At 30.0% G+C, this 22,661-nt stretch overlaps 1 protein-coding gene across 1 annotated transcript; it reads right to left on the bottom strand.

Annotated features, from left to right (window-relative positions):
* Window positions 1-318: 318 nt before the first annotated feature.
* Window positions 319-22,215, bottom strand: LOC137806460 (probable acyl-activating enzyme 16, chloroplastic). The gene is made up of 18 exons (XM_068606600.1): window positions 21,780-22,215; window positions 21,232-21,423; window positions 20,777-20,891; window positions 20,196-20,283; window positions 19,514-19,716; window positions 12,615-12,733; window positions 11,607-11,756; window positions 10,851-10,918; window positions 10,546-10,651; window positions 10,076-10,234; window positions 3,111-3,164; window positions 2,941-3,021; window positions 2,674-2,811; window positions 2,436-2,595; window positions 2,192-2,271; window positions 1,959-2,104; window positions 779-836; window positions 319-673 (listed from the first exon to the last, which is right to left on the bottom strand). Exons 1-18 carry the CDS (start codon window positions 21,957-21,959, stop codon window positions 581-583), a joined length of 2,190 nt encoding a protein of 729 aa, XP_068462701.1. The 5' UTR covers window positions 21,960-22,215; the 3' UTR covers window positions 319-580.
* Between the last annotated feature and the right edge of the window lie 446 nt (window positions 22,216-22,661).

Below are 22,661 nucleotides of genomic sequence, written 5' to 3'. Positions count from 1 at the left end.
TTTCTATAAATCTTATTAGTGCTGGATTTTACAAAGAAAATATTGACAAAATTCAGAATTAATAGAAAATTTAGTTAAAATATTTATATTAATTAAATTTATAATGCAAATAAATTATGTGATAAGTTAAATGTAAATTTAATAGTTATAATCCAAATGAACAATAATGTTAAAAAGTTGTCAAACTCCCTCTCCATTAGCCATTCTACCCAAAGTAAAACTCAAAAGGGTTAGGATACAATACTTACATTAGGATTTTTTTAAATTTATAACATTTAACTAACTTACATTAAAATTAGTGTAACTCATACCATTTGATTTTTCAAAAAAGAATGTCTTTTATCACATTCAATATCTAAGGCAAATTGAACTTCAATTTAATACAGATCATCTTAGTTTGAGCCAAAAACATTTTAACAGATCAACTTCAATGTATGGTTGAGAATCATCTTCCATTTTGCTAGATACCAAAAAACATATATAAAGATTGTCACCCAGGATTATGACTTTACACCTTGTCTTACATCTCTGTTTAAGCTTTCTTGTCTTTGCATATATGGTGCCATTGACACTCAGTAGGTCACTTGTATAGGTTGTCTATTTGATCCTTGTATTGAGTCACAACTCTATCTCTTCTAATTTTCATGGTGGGTGTCATTAGACCATTATCAATCTACCATTAGAGAAAAGGATGAACCAAATTTATCAGTTTTGTTATGTAAATAACAAACAACATACAAAATATACTATGACTTTGAATTCGATTAAAAAATCTAACCGTGAAGGGTTCATTTACAAGAAGGATTGGTCCAATTTGAAATGGAGATTTAGACATCCTGCATGATGAACAGGACACAAAGAATGGGAAAAATGCAAATCAACCAAGATTATTATAGAGTATAGATAGGAAATAAAATCATTGAACACCAATTAGCTAACATGTAAACTCTTTCTTTTATTTCCATTTTATTTTGGTCATCAAGAATATTAACATGTGATATCCTGATTAATGAACCTTATAAGAAAATCATTAAATAAAAGTTTAATTTTATAATAAAAAACAATTAGTTGTTATATTTATTAAATTAGATACTACACTACAAGAAAATCATGAAATAAAAATCATTTTTTAGAGACAAAAAATAATTAGTTGCTATATTGACTAAATCAGATATCATTTTAGAGACTAAAAATTTTTTGTTGCTAAATTAGTTTCTATTATTGTTAAATGGTTTCTAAATTAGTATCTAATTAGCAACCAAGGTTTTTGCTACTAAATTTAGAAACTAAATAATTGGTAGTTAAAACCTTGGTAGCTAATTAGATACCAATTTAGAAACCATTTAACAATAATAGAAACTAATTTAGAAACCAATTTTTTTAATGGTCTCTAATGTAGTTACCATAACAACTAATTATTTTTTTGTCTATAAAATTGGTTTATATTTCATGTTTTTCTTGTATTGCTATTTTAGAGATTAAAAAAATTCTTAATATCTAAGGTAGTTTTTATTATTAATAAAATTTCTAAACTAGTTTTTAAATTAGTATCAAATTAGCTATCGATTAATTTAGATTCTTACTAGCTAAAATTTTGATAGTTAATTAGATACCAATTTAAAAATTAGTATATAAATTTTATTAATAATAGAAAATACTCTAGATAATAATAAAATAATATTTAATTAGTTAATATAATAATTATTTATTATTTATTTTTAAAATTAATTATATTTAATAATTTTCTTGTAATGAAACTAGTTATAGGAAAGAACTCTATTTTATTTAGTCAGCATCAAAGGTATGAAACAAATTTGTTTCAAAACAAAGAGTTCAGTCCCCTTAAATATTGCTCAAAACTTTTTTTTAAAGATATAGTTAATAGTGTCTTTCCCTAACATAATAAGCATAAACTTTTTGATGCATTGAAAAGAAAGAGAAGTGAAAGCATGTCTTACCAGGTTTTTAACTCTTTATAAATTAGGGTCTTAACTTTTTCCTCACTGACATCTGAATTGTCAGAATTTATAATTGACAATTTCCTTGCTACCATCAACACTTCTTCTTTGTTAGGAACTATTACAGCTCCTAGACGACGCTTATCCTTACAGTTATTAACAAGTTAAATCACTAAGAGTTCATAATAGGTAGTGCTTCATCTATAAGAAAATGAAAGAATCTAAGAGTTCACCTGCCCAACAATAACAATTTGTTGAATTAAGCAACTCCTCATTGCAGCTTCTTCAAGTTCCCCCGGTTCAACGTTTTCACCTTCTCTTATTAGAACAAGTGGTTAATACTTGAAAAGGGAAAAATAAAAGCCTCGTAATCATAAGGATTTTGTGCACAGGAAGAAATTGAAATTGAGGTTTCAAAAATATATTGAATAATTTGATTATTATTATTTTCTTAATAGTGTTGAAACTTCAACTTACCTGTTAAAAGCACGATAGTGTCTTTAGCACGACCTTCCACAACAATCATACCACTAGAGTGACGACTCCGCCCAGTTGAATGATGGGGAGAAATCCACCCTATATCACCAGTATTCAGCCATCCATCCCCATCTAAGGCCTCACTTGTAGCTAAATCATTCTAATACAAACACAGATAACTATCACAATTTCATCCACAAAACAGCACTAATAGAAGCACTCTAACAGAGCAAATTACCTTGAAGTATCCTTTCATCACTTGTGGACCCCTGACTTTCAAAATTCCCTTTGAACCAGGTGGAAGAACTTCACCAGTTTCAGAATCTACAATTTTGAATTCTGTTTCATGAATTGGATGCCCAATAGATCCAAGAACCTTCACAAGATTGTATCTGTAACATTCTTAGATAAAGGCACCACATGATGCACATTCTTCTTCAAATAATACATAGAAAGTTGTAAAACATTATTCTTCAATTTTCATTGCATTAAATAAGTTGCTTACATTACATCCAGGTCGTCTAGCAGCAACAACTGGTGAAGTTTCCGTTAAACCATATCCATTTTGTACTTTAACACCAATTGCCTGCATGATATAAAAGAAACAGTAATGTGAAGTGGCCAAGTAGATTCCAAAATATTTGTAACAAGTTACACATGTTTGAAATATCATACCTCGAAAAACTTATCCACTTCCCATGGCAAACTACCACCTCCACTTATTCCAGCCTTTACAGAATCAAGAAGTTTCTCTCGTCAAATCACAATTTCCAAAATCATGAACAATGACACAAGTATATGAATGAACAATCTCTCTCCCTCCAAACTCAAGATAGGATCAAAGTTTTGAAAAAATCAGAACTAATTCTTTTTTTTGTTATACAGAATGAATACTTACGAGACAAATAACTAGCAAAACAAAAAAAAAAACAAAATAGAATAATGACACACTTGAGAAAAATCTCCTTGAGAAGTAAAAACTCACAAACCTAGTTCAGAAAGTGTTTCCGTATGAAAGTAGGATTGCAAGATTTTTTTTATCTCACTTTATGAGGTGTGACACTTAATCTCATCCAACAAGAATGAAATACAATATCTCGTTAGTTTTTTTCTATGATTTTTAATCTTAGTTAAAATGTTGATTCAACCTAGAAGGACTTCTCCATACTGGATCACTGATGAGGCAAGAGAAAGAGAAAAAAGGGAGATCACTAGAAGTCCATGGCCATAAGTTCTTATAAAAATGCCTCCTTAATGGAGTAATCCAAAGTAAGAATATTAAAATTATATGAATTATTAAAACTAATTTGGTTAGTTAGTACCATAACTATCATGAATCACTATTTTAATAACATCATGTGATCCTCCAGATTTTAACTGGAATTCCTTTTTCATAATTTTCATAAAACTTATTTTTAAGAGAAAGACAATATTGCATTTAACAAAACAAGACAACAAATAAGATATAGAAAAAACATACAAAATAATTAAGTTAAATATACTTGTACCGTTATGACTAGGATTAACTGATAAACTTAAATATATTTCTTGAATAATTTTCTGAACTGTGTTCTGGAAAGATCTTTTCAGAATGAAGACAAATTAAATGAAACATTTGATCATTTCACCTATTTGATGGAGTAATTTTTTTTTTTTTATTGGATTCAAGAAAAAACATCCCTTTGTTCGTTAGGCTTCAACCTGACCAAGGCCCAATCGTCCCTAGGTGGAATAAAAAGTAACACACAAAATAACAAAAGAAAGGCTATTTCTTCCTGCCGCTCCATATATTCTTCTCTCTGTAATATTCATATTTCTAAAAATGTCCCTCTGTAATATTCCAGTACGTAATCTAGAAGTCTTTTTTCAAATTCGTAATTAGCTTTCAGATTATATAATTTAGAAGCCATTTTTCAGATGCATAATTAGTTTTCGAATTACATAATTCGGAAGTCTTTTTTAGCTTCCGGATTATGTAATATGGAAGTCTTTTTTCAAATGCGTGTCCGGATTACATAATCCGAAAGTTACTCTATGGAAGTGGCAAAAAAGGATAAAAAAATATTTTCATATTTTATATAGAGATGAGAGAAAAACATATGGAGGTGGAGGTGCAGGATGAAACAATCCAAAAGAAATGGACATCCTTGACCCAAGTTGTTTTTGCAGTCCCTATAAGCCTTTCAAAAGAACCCTCGTTATAATCTCCCTACAAATACAAAGAACCTTAACCCAAAGGGGACACTTGAATATTATGGTTTAATTCCACCTAAACTCTTAACTAGAACATGGTCTTCTAATATACTCATTTTGATGCTTAATTTTATGTAGAAATTTTGGTGTCCATGATATAAAATGTTATTATTTTCGTTCTTGTGAGTAAAGTGTAGCCATTTGCCAAGCATAACCCTACCTAATCAAGATATATAACGTCATAATACATCTCGTATATAACATCTTCCGTAAAAGATAAAACCTTGACATGAAGAATAAAAAAAGAGAAAAGTTTATATTATAGATACTACTAAAATTAAATTTTATATTACAAAGATCGAAATGATAAAATAATTAATTATAGAAATTATTTTACATATAATAATTGTGTAAATTAATATTTATTATTTTATATTTTTTTTTGAAATATTATTTCAATTTTACACAATTTAAAAAAAAGTAATTTATAACTTTTTAATTTATACATATTTGATTATGACGAAAAAGGTTAATGTTAGTTCAATTAACATTCTTGATTTTATAAAATAAAAAATTATTATTTCTAGAATACTCATGTATTATGGAGTTTTTCTCTTGTTAATTTGATTAAAGTTAATATTGATGATACTACTAGAGGTTCTCTTGATCTTATTGCTTGTGTTAAGATCTTTAGAAAGAGTATGAGGGAGTCTCTTGCTAGTTTTTCTTCTTTTCGTGGGATCCATTCTTCCTTTATGGGAGTTATCATTGTTATTGATCATGCTAAAGAGGCTAGTTATAGATGTTTGTGGCTGGAGAGTGATTCTACCTTGATCTATCTTGCTTATTCTTCCAGGCACCTCGTTCCGGTCTATCCATAGTAGATGGAATAAATGTTTGTCTTTTTCTAAAGATATTAAGTTTAAACTTTCTCATATTTTTAGGGATGGCAACCATTGTGCTGATAAACTTGCTTCTTTAGGGTTCAATAATATGCTTGAATATGTTTGGTATATAAGTATGTCATCTAGCATTTCTTTATATTTTTTGCATAATAGGTATAAACTTCCTATGTAACGTTTTGCTTAGGTTGTTATATAGGGAATTTTCTTTGTATTTCTTTGCATGTGTTTGGTCTAGTCCCCTCATGTTTGTTTGTTTGTTCTTTTTTTTTTTTTCCTAGTATGCTATGTTTCATATGATGCCATATGATTTATGGTGTTTGGGGTGTCAGGTTTCATAGTGATGCCTAACATGAATTTTTTTTTAAAAAAAACTATTTTTGAAATAATAACATTAATTATACTAATAGTTTACTCTCTTTTTTTGTATAAACATTATCTTTCTTTCATATTTGAGTCAATGTCAAGGTGATGTGTCACACAAAATGCTACAAACAAGAGGCCACTTTCAAATCACGATGCGTTCTATTATATAGAGTAAAGGAAAATGGTATTTTGACAACCTTCAGAGTTGTATACAACTCTTGATGTGATGAGCTTAAAAATAAATAAATATATATATATAATATAGGATAAGTTTTGAATTAAATAATATAAAAAGATATTAAAATAATAGCATTGGGAGTTGTAATATGGTTATATAAAAATTGTGGGTTATCAATGTATCATTACCCCCTTCTTTTATCTCTTTCCTTCTTTCTCAACTCTCATTCACATGGTATCTAGAGCCACTTATGACTTCAACGCTCTCAGCTACAACCACCACGGAAAACTTTTCCGCTTCCGCTTCTTTCATTCCTCACATATTCACTAGTTCAATTCATTTCAAACTAGATTACGACAATTATCTCATCTGGAAACAACAATTTCTTGCCACTCTACGTAGTCTTAACGTAATCCGTTTCTTGGACACTGCCCCTGTTCCTCGATGATTTTCATCAGACGATGATGCCTCCACTACTACTCTCTCCATCGCTTTTATTTCTTATGATAAAAAAGATCAAGCCTTTGTCGCATGGCTTCTTGCATCTACGTCATTGTCTCTCCTCACGAAGATGGTAGGCCTTTCTTCCTCTCATCAAACCTGGTCCAATATGCAAACCTATTATGCTTCCCAAACTCACGCACGTGTTAAAAAGCTAAAGATTCAATTACGTACTCTTAAACGTGATCATTCAATTTCTACCTTTCTTCTTGATATCAAGAAGATTGTTGACACCTTGGTCGTTGTTGGATGTCCAATTATAGTAGACGATCAGATTGAGTCCATTCTTGATGACTTATCCAATGAGTACAATGCTTTCATTACTTCTGTCACCTTCACGCTTGATCCATACATTGTTGAGGAGGTGAAGGTGCTTCTTTTTGTCCAAGAAGAAAGACTTGAGAAGTTTTGCTCGTCCACTGATCTTCTTTTGCAAGCTAACATTGTATCTTTCTCTTAATTTCCTTCTCGCTCAAGTTCTTCTAACAATTATAATAGAAATGGTCGTGGTCAACTACATCCTTCTTTTTCCAAACAACCATATCGATTTGTTTGTGCAAGATCAACAAATAAAAATTCTTGATCTTCTTCCTCCACTTTGTCCAATTCTACACCTTCCTCCAAGATTCAATGTCAAATTTGCTAGTCTAGCCATTATGCTTCTGATTGTTGGCACATATATGATCATCCATCTTATCTTAAATCAGTGTTAACATGTCTCAGTTTGTTCCCACAACCAGTGAAGATGATGAACCATCAATTCTTGGTACACCATCCATGGTTCATGATCCCTTGTGGTATCCAGATAGCAGTGCATCCCATCATTTCACTCATGATGACACCAACGTCTCTTAAAAGGCTTCATACACTGGTTTTGACACTGTGAAAATAGGTAATGATTTTGGTTTGTATATCAACAATGTTGGTTCAACCACTTATTGTATTATTGGAAAAGCTCATCAACTACCTTTCAGTGATTCCGACATTGTTTATACTGCATAATTACAATTGTTTTTTTTTTATATCCGGGTCCATCTCCCATTCCTTCTTCTAATGGTTCATACTATTACATTGTTTTTTTGGATGCATATTCAAAGTATATTTGGTTTTATCTTTTACAACATAAATCTCAAGCTCCTACAGTTTTTAAATCTTTCAAGATTTTTGCTAAAAAACAAATTGATTTTCAACTCAAAAGCATTCAAACGGATAATGCAAAAGAGTTTCTCAGTTTAAAATCTTATCTTACTAAAAATGGCATCAAACACCATTTAACATGTCTCTATACGCATGAGCGTATTGGCTTCATCAAACGCAAACATCGTCATATTACAGATGTTGGCTTATCTCTTCTTGCCAATGCTTCACTTGATCTAGAATTCTGGGGAACCCTCACTACTGCTACTACAATTATTAATGTTTTACCTTCTCCTATTATTCACTTTGATAATCCTTATCGTCTTCTTTTTCATAAGTAGCCAGATTTATCTCTTCTACAAAACTTTACGCTATGCATGTTGTCCCCTAATGCCACCCTTCAACAAAAGAGAAATTAAATTTTTGCTCATCCATTTGTTTGTTTCTTGCTTATAGTTCAAATTATAAGGGTTATATTTGTTTGTCTCCTTCAAGTAAGCGGTACATTACAAGACATCACATTCGCAGATCCCCCATCCTCTATTCTTATACAAAATAATCATCATATGATCACACAATATAAATCTGGTATATTTAAACCACATGTTTTTTTTACTTCAACTGATATTTCTCCAATTCCAACTACAATCAAATAAACTTTACAATACCCTCACTCGTTCAGTATCATGCAAGATGAGTATGAAGCTCTTCATACCAAAAATACTTGGACTCTTACTCCTTCACCAATTGGTCTTCAACCCATTGGTTGTAAATGGCTCTTCAAAAACAAATACAAACTGATGGAACATTCCAACGTCATAAAGTCAGGCTTGTAGCCAAAGACTGCATCAACAAGAAGACATTGACTACTCTGAAACATTTAGTCTATTTGTCAAACCAACCACTATCTGGATCATCTTAACCATTGCTTTAACTCATAATTGGCCAATAAACCAAATTGATATAAATAATTTCTTCCTCTATATGGTGATCTTCAAGAAAAAATTTATATGTTTCAGCTTCCAAGATTTCAAATTGACTCTTCCAATCTTGTTTGCAAGCTTTATAAGGCGATCTACGGGCTCAAACAAGCTCCACGCTCATGGTTTTAAAAGCTAGGTAACACTCTCTCCATGTTTGGTTACTCATAAACTAAAATTTACAACAATGTTAAGTATTTGTTATGATATGTGTTGATGATATAATTATTATATGTAGTTCCGACTTCATTATTTTCTTGGAGTAGAGGCTTCATGAACTGCTAATGGCTCTCTTCATCTTCCATAAACCAAAATACATAAATGATTAACTGCATAAATCAGGCATGACTACGTCCAAGCCCCATCCTACACCAATGATATCCTTTATGTGTCTAACACATGATGGAATCATTGTCGTTGAAGATCTTTCCTTGTATCAGTCCATTGTTGGTTCTCTTCAGTATATTCTAATCACACGTCTAGAATTATCGTATGCTACCTTGTTGGAACTCAGTCACATGGTCTTCTCCTTCACAAGTCTCAACAACTCACTATCACTGGTTTTGACGACTTGATTGGATTCTAACCTTGATGACAGAAAATCCACTACGATCTACACAGTGTTTCTTAGAAAAAATCCAATGGCGTGGGCTTCCAACAAAAAAAATGTGATCTCCAGGAGTACTTCTGAAGCAAAATATCATAGCATTGCAACAACTTTAACTGAGATCAAATGGACTCATAATCTCCTACATGAATTACGCATACCATTTTCAATACCGAAGATTTACAGTGACAATCTGGGTGCAATTCTTCTTGCTGCAAATCCAATAATGCACTCCAAAACTAAACAATTTGATCTAGACTTGCATTTTGTTCGTGACACCATACAACACAAGGAAGTCCATCTCATTCACATTCCAGAAGTCCATCTCATTCACATTCCAGGTACTCTAAAAATAGTTGATCTTCTAACTAAACCATTGTCTAGATAATCATTTTCATCTTTCACAGATAAACTAAGAGTTATTTCCAACCAAACCATTTCATCAGTTTAAGGAGAGATGTTACATAGAATAAATATACTATCTTTGTACGTCTACATGAACGTCTACATGCAATATGCGTTATAAATATATCTAGTGTAGTGGCTCTCAGCTTGTATCATTCAATCCTAAGATCATAAACTTTCATTACTTCTTTTTATCTCTTTCATTTTTTCTAAACTCTCATTCGCACATTCCATGGGCAGAGACCAAAAATTTTATATGCAAGGACCAAGATGATAAAAAAAAATTAGAGAAAAAAAAAATATTAGAAGTACCACTAACAAATTTAAGTGAAATAAGTATTAAAAGATAATGTAGTAGAAGAGAACAAAACCTTTGATATTCCAATAGCTGAATGGATTTTATTGTAGACAAGTTTCTTTGCCAAAATATGAATTGGAAGTAATAATGTGGCAATAATTCTGGCCCACAGCCACTCCAACATTGAATAGACGTAGGAGGCCTGCTTCTTGTTCATTGGTAAACATTTACCCTAAAACATATTTGAAATTAGCAAAAGAAATATCTTTGGTGAGAAATAGTTCTGCAATGATCCTCCTCATTCAAGCAAATTTTGCTTCACACATCAATTAGTATTTCCAAATCATCATGTGGTTTACCCTTTTCACTTTCATTTTGGATAAAATAAGAAATCATTAAGAGAGAATTCCGAAAGCAAGAAAAGACAAAAATGGAAAGAAAACACAAATTTTATAGAAAGTGTAAGGAAATTAAGAATCAAAGTAGGCCTGAAGAAGCACGTTGACACTTTGGAGATCAGATAAAGTGAAGAGATTCACAAACCTCATAAATACGCTTATATTCCATGTATGCTAAGCTCACACTAATGAATGTTAGTGCGACAAGCCTTCTAACAGCAGAACTCGTAGATATCTGCTTCATGATCCCACTACAAAGGAAACAATCAACAAAACCAATGAAAGTTAACTTCCTAATAGATTACATTTTACTACGATCTAATTATTAAATAAAAACAAATTTTAAAAAACAAAATAATTAATTATTAAATCTTCAAACATTTGCCTCAAAATATTATTCAGAAACCAAATTCACGCACCAATGATTATTCATTTAAAGAGGATATTTACCTGTACAATATTTCAAAAACTAAAGGAACAGAAATCAAGTAATGTGGTTGATAGCGTTCCAAGTCATCCTACAAAATTAGAAAGGAGAGTGCATGTTACTAAACGTGCTTATAATGTCAATCTAACCGAGATATCAACTATTCTAGTAATAGTTAATATGAAAGTTTTTTATAAAAAAAATGTGCATATAATAATAAGAAAATAACCAATTATCATTACAAGAAAAACATGAAATAGAAATTAATTTTTAGAGATTAAAATAATTAGTTGCAATAGTAAATTAGAGACCATTTTAAAAACTAAAAAAAAAATTGGTCTATAAATTAGTTTCTATTATTGTTAAATAGTTTTTAAATTGGTATCTAATTAACAACCAAAGTTTTAACTACCAATTATTTAATTTCTAAATTTGGTAGAAAAACCTTAGTTGCTAATTAGATACCAATTTAGAAACTATTTAACAATAATAGAAACTAATTTAGAAACCAATTTTTTTTTAATTTCTAAAATTGTCTCTAATTTAGTTACTATTATAATTAATTTTTTTATCTCTAAAAATTGGTTTTTATTTCATGATTTTCTTATAGTGTATGTATTTCTTTTTATCATGCTACTACTAATAATAACTAATAATAACTGTTGAACTGAAACAATGATCCAGTATTTGAAGAAAAATAAATCTGGTATTGGTTTTTTTCTTTTATCAACCCTAATTTTGATGTTACAGTGTTTATATAAAATGAGAAAAAACGATACCTTTAGATTCCTGACGGTTGTGTACTGTTGCTGAATACCACATGTGAAAATGAAGTACTCACAAGCTCTTTCGTATGCATGCCAAGGTGGCAGCATGCTTAGAAATCTATCCCCAACTTTTGCAGGTACGATGTCCCATAAGTTTTTTATCTACAAATTCATCAATAAATCACGCATATCAAGTGTAGAATAATGGATAAATTATGTTTTTAATATCTAAAATGGACAAAGCAATAAAATCATTTCAAAAGATATTGATTTAATTAATACAAAATGTAAATATATTTTAGCTGAAAATGTATATAGTGAATAATATACTTGTAAAAATTTATTAAATATAAACTAATTTTATATTAAAAAAATTATTAAATAGAAATTATTTTTAAAGATAAAAAATAATTAATTATTATATTTATTAAATTAAATATTATTCTATAAAATAAATAATTATTGATATCTGAAATAGTTTTTAATAGTAGTAAAAAATTATAAATTAATTTTTAAATTGATATTTAATTATCTATCAAAGTTTTAGATACTAATTATTTTAGATTCTAAAATTTAAAAGATAATTATATACAAAATGTAGAAATTTTTAATTTTTTATTAATAATAAAAACTAATTTTATAATGAATATTAATAATAATATTATTATTATTAGTATTGAAAATAATAATAATCAATATTAGTAATGATAATATTTTATTTTTATGAAAATAGTTATATTGTTAAAATTATTTTTCTCATTATAATTATTATTAAGATTATTATAATTCATATATTATTATAAAACTTTTTATAATAAAATTGAAACAGTATGAAAAGTACGACTTTATTTAAATTGAAGTTATATTTCTAGATACAGCTATACTTTAGTTTAAAAAAAATAAATTAAAAATTGTATTTAAAAGTTGAGATCATCTTCAACACCAACCAAATAAAATGAGTTGGCAAAACTCTAAAGATATGTAGTCACAATAATATTTATGGAAGGTATGTGATGAAACCTGATGCAGAAGATTCTGGTGAGTGAGCATAACACCTTTCGGATTTCCAGTAGTTCCACTTGTATATATGAGAGTAGCAATACTATCTGACTTTATTGCTTCATACATATAACGTTGTTCTGCATTTAATATTGAAAGTACCAAAAAATAGCACATTACTTTCTTTTGCAGAATCAAGAGTAGAACTAGTATTGATTTGATAATGTATAACGTAATTAACGATGACAAGTTCTTGTATATAAGTTTTCTGAAGTGCATATATTAAATTTAAAAGATTGGAACACATAAAACTTCACTAAACATCATTTTTTCAGTTATATGGAAATATAGTTTAAAAAAATTAAAATAGATATATTATATTTTATTCAATTTTGTGGTGTCATTTATATCATAGAGTCTCATGTTATGTATTTTTTCTCTTTCTTAATATACTAACTTTTAATTTTAAAAAGTATTTTAACTTGTGCATTCCACATAACATAAATATTTATTTTACATTATTATATTTTATAATGAATAAATATTTTAAATTTTTAAATTATATTCTTATTAAAATTCATAATAAATAAATATTTTCAATATATAAATTATATTTTAGATTTATAATAAATAATTTAAAATGTGATATAATGTTATTTTAAATTGAAATGAATAAACAGTTTAAAAAATTAAGTATCTATATATATATATAAACATATATATATATAATTGTTTTATTTCTTTCCAAATTAAATATTTTATATTTCACTTTTGAGCAGTGGTAGAGGACAAAAATGAAAATACTTTGTACTATATAAAGTTCAGTTGATCTCGGATCTACAATAGTGAAAGAACCCTGTAACAATAATCGAAATGTTCAGAATAATAAGATGACGGATTGTACCCTTAATTAACAAATTTTTAATTAATAATCATTCATTAGGAAAATGGATAGTACTAATTCAATCCATGCATCAAAATACTAGTTATAACTCTATAAATAAATTGACATTCTACATATATCTAATTACATTTAATAGTATTTATTTATAATTTATTAATAGACAAGATTTACTTGTCCGTCAGACCAATTAAATGAGAAGATTCTGGAATCACTATTAGAGAGTAAGCATAGTGGAAGAGGAGTTACTCTCGACTCCCGTTAGTACAATTGATATCTTTCGTGGAACCAATGTGAATTCTTTAAGAGGTTATACGCTATCAACAAAGAATATGCCAAATAATGATCGACAAAGAGGCTCATACTCACTCGTGTGATATGAGCGATGCAAAAAATATCCAATGAAAAATGACTCTCAATTGACAATGGGTCACGTGACCAGAGAATTACAGTTTAAAGATCTCTTGTTACTCAAATACTACCACAAGTATCCAAGATGTTAACTAGATTCAACGAGTCAATGATAAAGCATATTCGATGAGAACATAACACAAGGGTTGATTTACTGTCAAATTGCAACTACAAAGAAGAAAGACCAATATCAGTCTGCCATATAGTAAACGATACAAGCTTCCAGTATTGATCAAAAATGGGGAATGCATTGATTAAGACGAAAAGATCATGCTAAAAATGTTTTCTTGCTTCATTGTTGTCGACAAAGAGTTATTCAAAAGAAGTTACTCTATGTCCCTTTTGAAATGTCTCACCAATGACCAAGGAGTATGCAACTTCCACTTTGGAGGAAGGACAATGTCAATTCGGGTCCTATGGATTGGGTACTAGTGACCAACACTACATGATAATTGTGCTATGTGAAGAAAATGTATTGGTTACCAAGAGCATGGGAATATGTTACACTCGAAACCCACAAGAGTTAAATCACGTCAATTTATTGTCATTGTTTGTAGCATCGAGTATGAATATGATAGGCCTATTCTCGCTCGGTAAAGGCAAACGCATGTTTTTCTTGGTAGCTATTGATGGCTTCACAAAGTGGAATGAGGTCAATCTCTAGAAACGTTCATGGTTTTATTTGGAAGAATATTGTCTGTCGATATGGCATCCCCTACACAATTATAACAGATAATGAATGTTATTTCACTAATTAGGATCTTATCACCTTTTACGAGGGTCTCAATATAAGACATATTACTAGTTCATTTGGGCATCTTCAAATGAATGATCAAGTCGAGACCACCAACAAAGCTATCCTAAATGAGCTGAAGAAAATACTAGGAGTGGGTAAGGGAAGGCGGACAGAGGAATTGCTAAAGATTATATGGGCATACATGTGTACACTTTAGTGATCGACATAACAAACTCCATATAGCTTAAGGTGAAGTTGGTGAGTCCTCACTAAGAAGGCAATTTTTTTACTTAAACATCAATGACAAAAACCTAGCAGCCACCTTAGACTTGTTTAGCAAATTAAGGGATAAAGTTCGAATAAAAGAGGAGACTTACAAAGTTAGGGCATCAATAAGGTATGATTCAAACATTAAGATAAGAAACTTCCAAAAGGGAATATTTGTATGATGGATGAGGAACGACGCTAAAAAAATGAAGGCAAGTTGTCATAAAACTTGGAAAGACCTTTTTGGAACAATAATGAAGTAAAAAATGGAGCATATCAACTCGAACGGCTTGTGGGAGACCTAATACCAAAAATATGAAACATTATGCGTCTAAAGTTTCATTTTAGTTAACTTATATTCAATGGTAAATGTACTCCTTCCTCACTTGATTTTTTTTCCCTAAAAAAAATTTTAGGCGAGAAGGTTTCAGCAAGATACATGAATAAAATTTCATTTTTACACAAATTTGGGTCCGATTAAAATACATATATATCTTAATCAATGGAGTTTTAGTGTGATCCCTCACAAATATTTAGTGAGTCTAGGACGTTTCACATTGATCCCTCTAAAATATAAAAATGGATTCGACTAGGGAATTTTCGCCATACACAACCCCTCTTGATTACCATTACTCAATAAAAAGTTTTAACGACACAAACTTGCAAAAATTCCACAAACTATTTTATTAATCAAAAGTCAAAGAGAAACTCACAAAAAAAATTACATTGTAAGAATAGTCATTCCCTAACAAAACCCAAAAAAAAAGGCTATTTGAAAAAACAAACTAACAAGAAACAACAGAAACTAACAAGAATTAGGACCATTGGTCATAATCAACTCCATGCTCGACATCAAGAGAGTGCTTGACACCATCAACAACACATTCCCAGCAACATTGGCACATGAGATGTCATCAACCAACACCAACTCACTCGAGTAGACATTATAGAAAAAGAAGGTATGGTGAACAACATGATTAAAACCTTCTTCGTGGGGCTGAGAACATATTGTTAGAGCTTTAGAAGCTCGGCTTTAGCCTTCCCCTTGCTAACATTTTCTTCTTCATAAGCCAAAGTCATATTTGTCAAACTTTACTCCAAATCCTTCATCTCGGTGGCCATACTTTTTTCCTTCTACTCTGACATCAACGATTGAGTCCTCCAAGATGCCCTATTGGTGGCAAGTTATCACGTTTGGACTCTTTGCCAATTCTTCAAGTGCAAAGTTAGCTTCCTAGGCATCCTTCAAAGAGCTTTCCAATTTGGCCAACTCAATCATTAATTTTTTCACCTCGTCAAATGAAAAAAAACCTTTTTTCCACCTCGACGCTGACAACTCAAGTCAGTCTGCCCTGTTTTTGGCTCACAAAATGCGGAATGGATTGGACTTCTCGCATAAGAATAGGCCCATGAGATTCCGGGCCAGCTTGCATAAAAAATGTTTTTTTTAAATTAATGAAAAATGAATTTTCAAATGCAAATTTTGAATAAATTTATTTTTTGTTTATTAAATTAAATTTTTTTCTCATTTAGATGAATTAGATAAACGGTCTCACAATATTATTCTCACGACACATGTGTAATAAGATATGTGTAAAATAATTATTATGATGTTCTCATTTTCAATGAAATTTTTATTTTAATTGTACTTATAAAATATTTTATTAAATATATACACTTTTTTAAAGTAATACATGTAGACACATGATTACTATTCTAATTTAAAAATAGTATAAAATAATATTTATAATATTATGCATATAAATAATATTATATTTAAATTTTATTATAAAAATGACTTAGGTCCGACTATTACATTGGATGAGTATTGAAACCTAAATGATTTATGCATTTTAGAAAGAAAAAAAAAACATTAGTAAATATAAAAAAAAAATCATCAAGTCTTGCTGAAATTTTTCGAAGGTGTTATGAATTAAGGATTGAGGGAAATTTCTTCTTGCACCCCAAACTTCAAAAAAAAAATACTCAAATTATACTTTGACCTTTTTCATTTAACGTTTTTTCTTTAAATTTGAAACATGGAATCAAAGACTTTTCGGGTTATAGAATTTGAAAGTTAATTTTTTTGTTTCGGATTGCACAATGCAGAATATAAATTTGTGTTTCAGATCGTAGAATTTGAGATGGATAATTTTGACATTTTTTAGAGTATGAGGGTGCCAGAAGAAATTGTAGGGTACAAAAAAAAATCCAAAATTTTAATATATGCAGGACGAGTCACCAGATTAAAATAAGCAGTCAACCCCGAATTTTTTCTTATCGGCCTAGGTCAGCCCATAAAACTCATCCTTCATTTTCTTCCCTAGTTTAGAACATAACTTAGCCATGAAAAAAGATTTTGGAACTCCACATTTTTATGGGTTTCAAATTTGATGGAAAATACCTATTTTAACTAGATATTGATTAACGAGACTTTTGAATCCTTTATCCTAGTAATTAGTAACTTTATTTCTATAATTTTAAAATCAACATTTTATCTTTTATAAACTATTTCTAAGAATATTTTTGAATTACTCATTCTAAAAAAATTTCAGAATAAACTTTTTAATATAAGCTTTTCATGAGATATATTTTTTAGATTATCCCATTCAATAAATATTTTGAAATTTGTGAATCAAAAATATGTTCTAAATTAAGTAATTGAGAAAGATATTGTAACTATCTATCATAAAAGTGGGATACCTATAGCTCAGAGCAATTGTGTATATCTCATAATATATCTCATAACTAAGCTCTCACTGTCATCAATGACAATTATGAATAAAACGGTCTACTCAAAGAACTTTTACTGTTAAACGACTATTTATGAAGCAATAAAGGGCCATCATACAGCCAACTCAAGGGTTGCCACTGAAAAGATCTATAAATACCAACTCTTCAAGAATTACAATCTACCTATTCTATACTCTTAACTCTCATTCTCTTGTGCACTTATCACCATCATTGTACTCTTTACTTAAGTATCAAAGAGTTTTTTTCATATTGACCTTCCCCTTTTTGTGGGAGACCAACTAAAAATACATTTAGTGAGGAACATTCAAATTCTCACCAAATAATAGTGTTGATGATATGGTATTCGTCCGCCCACACATATATAGTCCGCATAACTTCTAATTCTTATGGGTTGTTTCTTCATGCATCTCCATAGCTTCTTCTATACCTCTATATATATCAGGCAATAAAAAGACCATTTTGTCCTTAAAAAATATTTTTAGATTCTACAATCTGGATATGTATTTTTTTTCTATTTACACCTCCTCTTGGATTATACAATTTAAAAGATATTTTTGGATCTGAAAATATCTTCTAGATTTTACAATCTGGAATATTTTTTTCTTTAAAAAAAATACATTCTAGATTACAAAATCCATTAGGTATTATCAGATCTGGAAATATATTTTGAATTGTAAAATTCGTAACAACCCCTTACTATAATATTGGATTGTACAATTTGAAAGGTAAACCTGACTCCATAATTGCCTTCCAAATTTAAGTTCAAAATGTGTTACGGATTTGACAATTCAGAAGGTACTTCCATATTCATGTTTACCTTCCAAATTATACAATCTCTATACAATTATACAATTTGTATACATGAAAACAATGAGAAAAAAATAAGCGAATGAAAAACGAACTCTAAAAACACTCCAAAATTTACTCCAACCACCAACATTTATCACCACCATTGACCCTCACAACCAACCACCAACCATCATTGGTCAATACAGCCAACCACAACCAACCACCACAAATATTCAAGAACACTTGAAAATGAAAAATAAATCACCACCCTCTTCACCAATACAAAAACTCTACATGTACTAAGAATGGTACGGATAGAATTTTAAAAAAATATGGAAGTGTAGGAAGAAAGAACGGAGATTAACACAAAATTTGCCTTCATGAGTCAAAGTGTGGGTCGTCATCCCATGACTTGCATTATTTATTTTTAATTTATTTATTTTGTAAAGTTATTTATCAGTTAATTATAACTAAATATTTTTATGCACTATATTTCATTAATATTACATATTTCTAGATTTTATTACTAATCATTAATCTTTTAAGTTTTTTTAATTGTTATAATTGCATCAAATTTTTTATTTTATACGATACTGAATGAGATTAAAAATTATTAAGAACTTTTTTAATTTTTGAATTATTTGTTAAATTTACGCAAACTAGCTTATGGAGACGTAAGTGCGCAATTATGTAAGTGAAACCAAACATATTAGCTATAACTGTTATCGAGCTAATCTCTCCCTAATCTATTATTCACCGATCAAATATAAGACGAACAGATGTAATGTTACAACAAAAATCAAATTAAAGAGATCAAAGAAATGCATGAGATTATAATAATAATAATAATAATAATAATAATAATAATAATAATGTACTGTAACAATTGTTTATCAAATTAAAGCCTTGAGTTATCTAAAAAAACATTTTGAAATAAAAATCTTAAATAATTTATGATATTTAAAAATATTATGTCATGTATTATTACTAATTTACTATATATCTGATTCAAACTGATTCCCCTTAGGAAGAGTATTATAATGAGAGAGTGAGATATCATACCAGGCTTAGATAATTTCGTGCGACTCTCTGCTCCCAAATCTATGAGTTGAGTGAAAGTAAACACTGGAATGTGCTTGTTTTGTTGAGCAACCAGCTCCGATTTTTCTCCCCAAAGCAAAATAATAAACCTCATGGTAGTGGTTGAATAAAATGTGTTTGCAACCCGGTTAAACATTTCAGAGTTATCCACCACTAGTGCAACGCTGAATAACAATACCATATGTCACCAAAGTCTCAACAATTCAGACCGAAAAATCACCATGTCAAAAACTGTGAAAATGAGTATTGTTGGTTATGGGTCTTGGGCCAACCTTTGGTATTTAGGTAGGAGACCGATGTAAATGAATAATGTAAAGAAAATAGTATAGGACGAGAATTTGGATTAATTAACATTAATCAAATGGTAAAGAGAGAATCATAACGGCAGACACAAGGTTAAGACTGACTCCATATATATTATTAGGTAAAACCTCACAGATAGAAAGATCACAAATTAGGTTAAGAGCACACTTGTTCTTGACTACCTTAAATGTTCTAAATTTTAATTGTCTATTGGCCTGTTTAGAACAAGTATCGTACGCGTGTTTTAACACAGATATATTATTTAAGAGGTGTTTTACTAGTTGCATATATTAAAACCCAACATGAAGTAACATCATCATATATTCATTATGAGACAAACCTTTCCGAGTGGTTGTATATTTGCAAAAGTTCTGCAACTGATGACCTTGAACCTCTTACCACATTTATTGCTCCACTTGCCATCATGCCTAGATTCAAAATATAACTTTGATATGATAAAAACAGCGAAACAGTTTACATCATAATATCATTTTTAGTATTAGAACGCTCAAATTTCAAACTAATTTAGAACTTTTACAACTACTCATATGAGCATATAAACACTGTACATCTGTCACCAAGTTCAGTACCTCAGATACTGTGCAATGTCAAAAAATTAAAAAAAAAATCACTAAATGGAGGTAACATCAGAAAAACAAGCAAGTTTGAAGCATGGAGATAACTTTCATGAAACATAACATTATAGTAACAGTTCCTTCACACATTTAATTCATAAACTCTACACACAGTTCTCAAAATTTACAATTGAGTTTGAAGGAGCCTTTGTTTTTGAAATGGTAAAATCAATTTTTATGATTGTTATTTGTTTTTAATCGTAAAAGTTTACACACATAAGATTTGTGCAACTGGTGCTCCTAGACTCAATACACTGAAAGTGGAGGAAGTGAAATTTCAACGAACCTTGATCTGCTACAAGCCAACGACATGAATTGTCAGCAAAAAGCGCAAGCTTCTCATCAGGTTTTACTCCAATAACTCTCAATCCTTCTGCAAAATCCAAAATTGCCTGCTCCAACTGAAAATTTGATGCAGAACATAAGATATCAAAGTGAACACAACATAAAGTTGTTTTATTTAATGATCCTCAGATAGTTTTCCTTTGTTTATAAATTATATTAAAACATACTTTATAGAGATGTTTAAGAAAAAATCTATTCATACTTTTTATGGCTTGTTATAGACCAATTCTTTCTTATATACGACTCAAGAAGAAATATGGACATCTTAGTACTCATGTTATATATGGTCACTATACTAGAGAAAGGGAGCAAAAGAAGCTTCTAAAATATTATCAGAATGCATGATAATTTAAAACAATTTGGCAAAAGGCACAGAACAACAGGGAACAAATTTACCTGTTTATAAGTCATGGTTGTAGGAGGGTGATGATATGGATCTACTAAGGCTACATTGTCACCATACTTCTCCGCAGAAGATCGCCAAATATCAGGAACCACTTTCCACTCATCCGAAGCCACATCGCCATTATCAAGAAGTAATGAACTTTCTAGAAAAGGGGCACACCTTCTTATCTCCAATGTCTCTGTCTACATGCAGAAGAATATCATAAAAAAATAATATTATGATCTGCACTCTCTAAACACATACACACTAGCTAAATTGATTGTCCTAGTTGTTTGATACACGAGAGATATCTTAGCTAATGATTCGTCAATTTCATACCTCTCAAATCAACTGATGCCATGATATTCAAAGGGGAAAACATGGATTTAACTGGTCTAAGATGAATGAAGATAGAGTAAGTAATATCAATACTCTTAACTAATGACATTCTTAGACATTCATATGTATGTATAATAATGAAAGTTGAATTTTTAATGCTCGGTTTAAAAAACTGGGATCCAAATGAACATGTTGGAGCAAAAGGGTAGCCAAGAATTACCTCAGATCGGCAAAATACGCGAAAGTGAGAGAGTGGAGAAGAGGGGGCAAGGGCAGCACCATAATTTGTGGGAGAAAATGTGATCCTAGTGAAATTGGTGCATGAGTGGAAGAGGGGAAGTGCATAATGAGGATTAGAGAAGGTTCGAGTATGGCTGTAGGTGAAGGGAATTATGGCCATTTGGTGATTATTGGAGAAGGAAAACACAGAGAAGCATAAAATTGCAGAAGAGTGGCCTAAGACATTGTACCATGAAAATGATTAAGGAGGAGTAGTGGTGGCTCCTTGTAGATGTCGAAGAGAACAAAATTGTCTTACTTGAAGTTACTAGGCGCCGCTTTGTTCGGTGGTAGGTGGGTGGGTAGTAACGACCATGAATTGGAAATTCACTGGTGCCGAGGCATATTACATCACACAACACAACAATTTAAAACATATTATGAACGATGCAAGACCTTCCTTTATTGATTCATATTATGATATTTGATTTATTTTGATTGTGCAATTATCTGTTACTTTAGATATCTAAATATAAACTTCAAGCTAAATAGAGAAAACGAGGGAGAATATATGAATGTAGAAAAAGTGAAAAAAAAGAAGCATAGTTTGGTTCAAGAGAAATAAAAAATAATTTCTTCAATATTTAACATAAATATTAATTTATTATTGATATAATTTTATTTATATTAATACTATTTTTTATTATTTGTTATAAAAAAAGGTAGAAGTCTTCTAGGATCGGATCGAGTTACCAGAGGACTTAATTAGACTCAATCTCATCGAATTAAATTGGGTTAGATTTTATTTACAATTAGATCAAATCCTAATTAATCAATTTTTAGTGAATTGGGTGATGGGTTTAATATGAGTGACCCGTGACGG

This window comes from Phaseolus vulgaris, chromosome 3 (assembly GCF_000499845.2).
Source record: "Phaseolus vulgaris cultivar G19833 chromosome 3, P. vulgaris v2.0, whole genome shotgun sequence".
Taxonomy (NCBI): domain Eukaryota; kingdom Viridiplantae; phylum Streptophyta; class Magnoliopsida; order Fabales; family Fabaceae; genus Phaseolus; species Phaseolus vulgaris.
The sequence above is the reverse complement of the archived record's forward strand: the minus strand, read 5'-3'. Positions and strand labels throughout refer to the sequence as shown.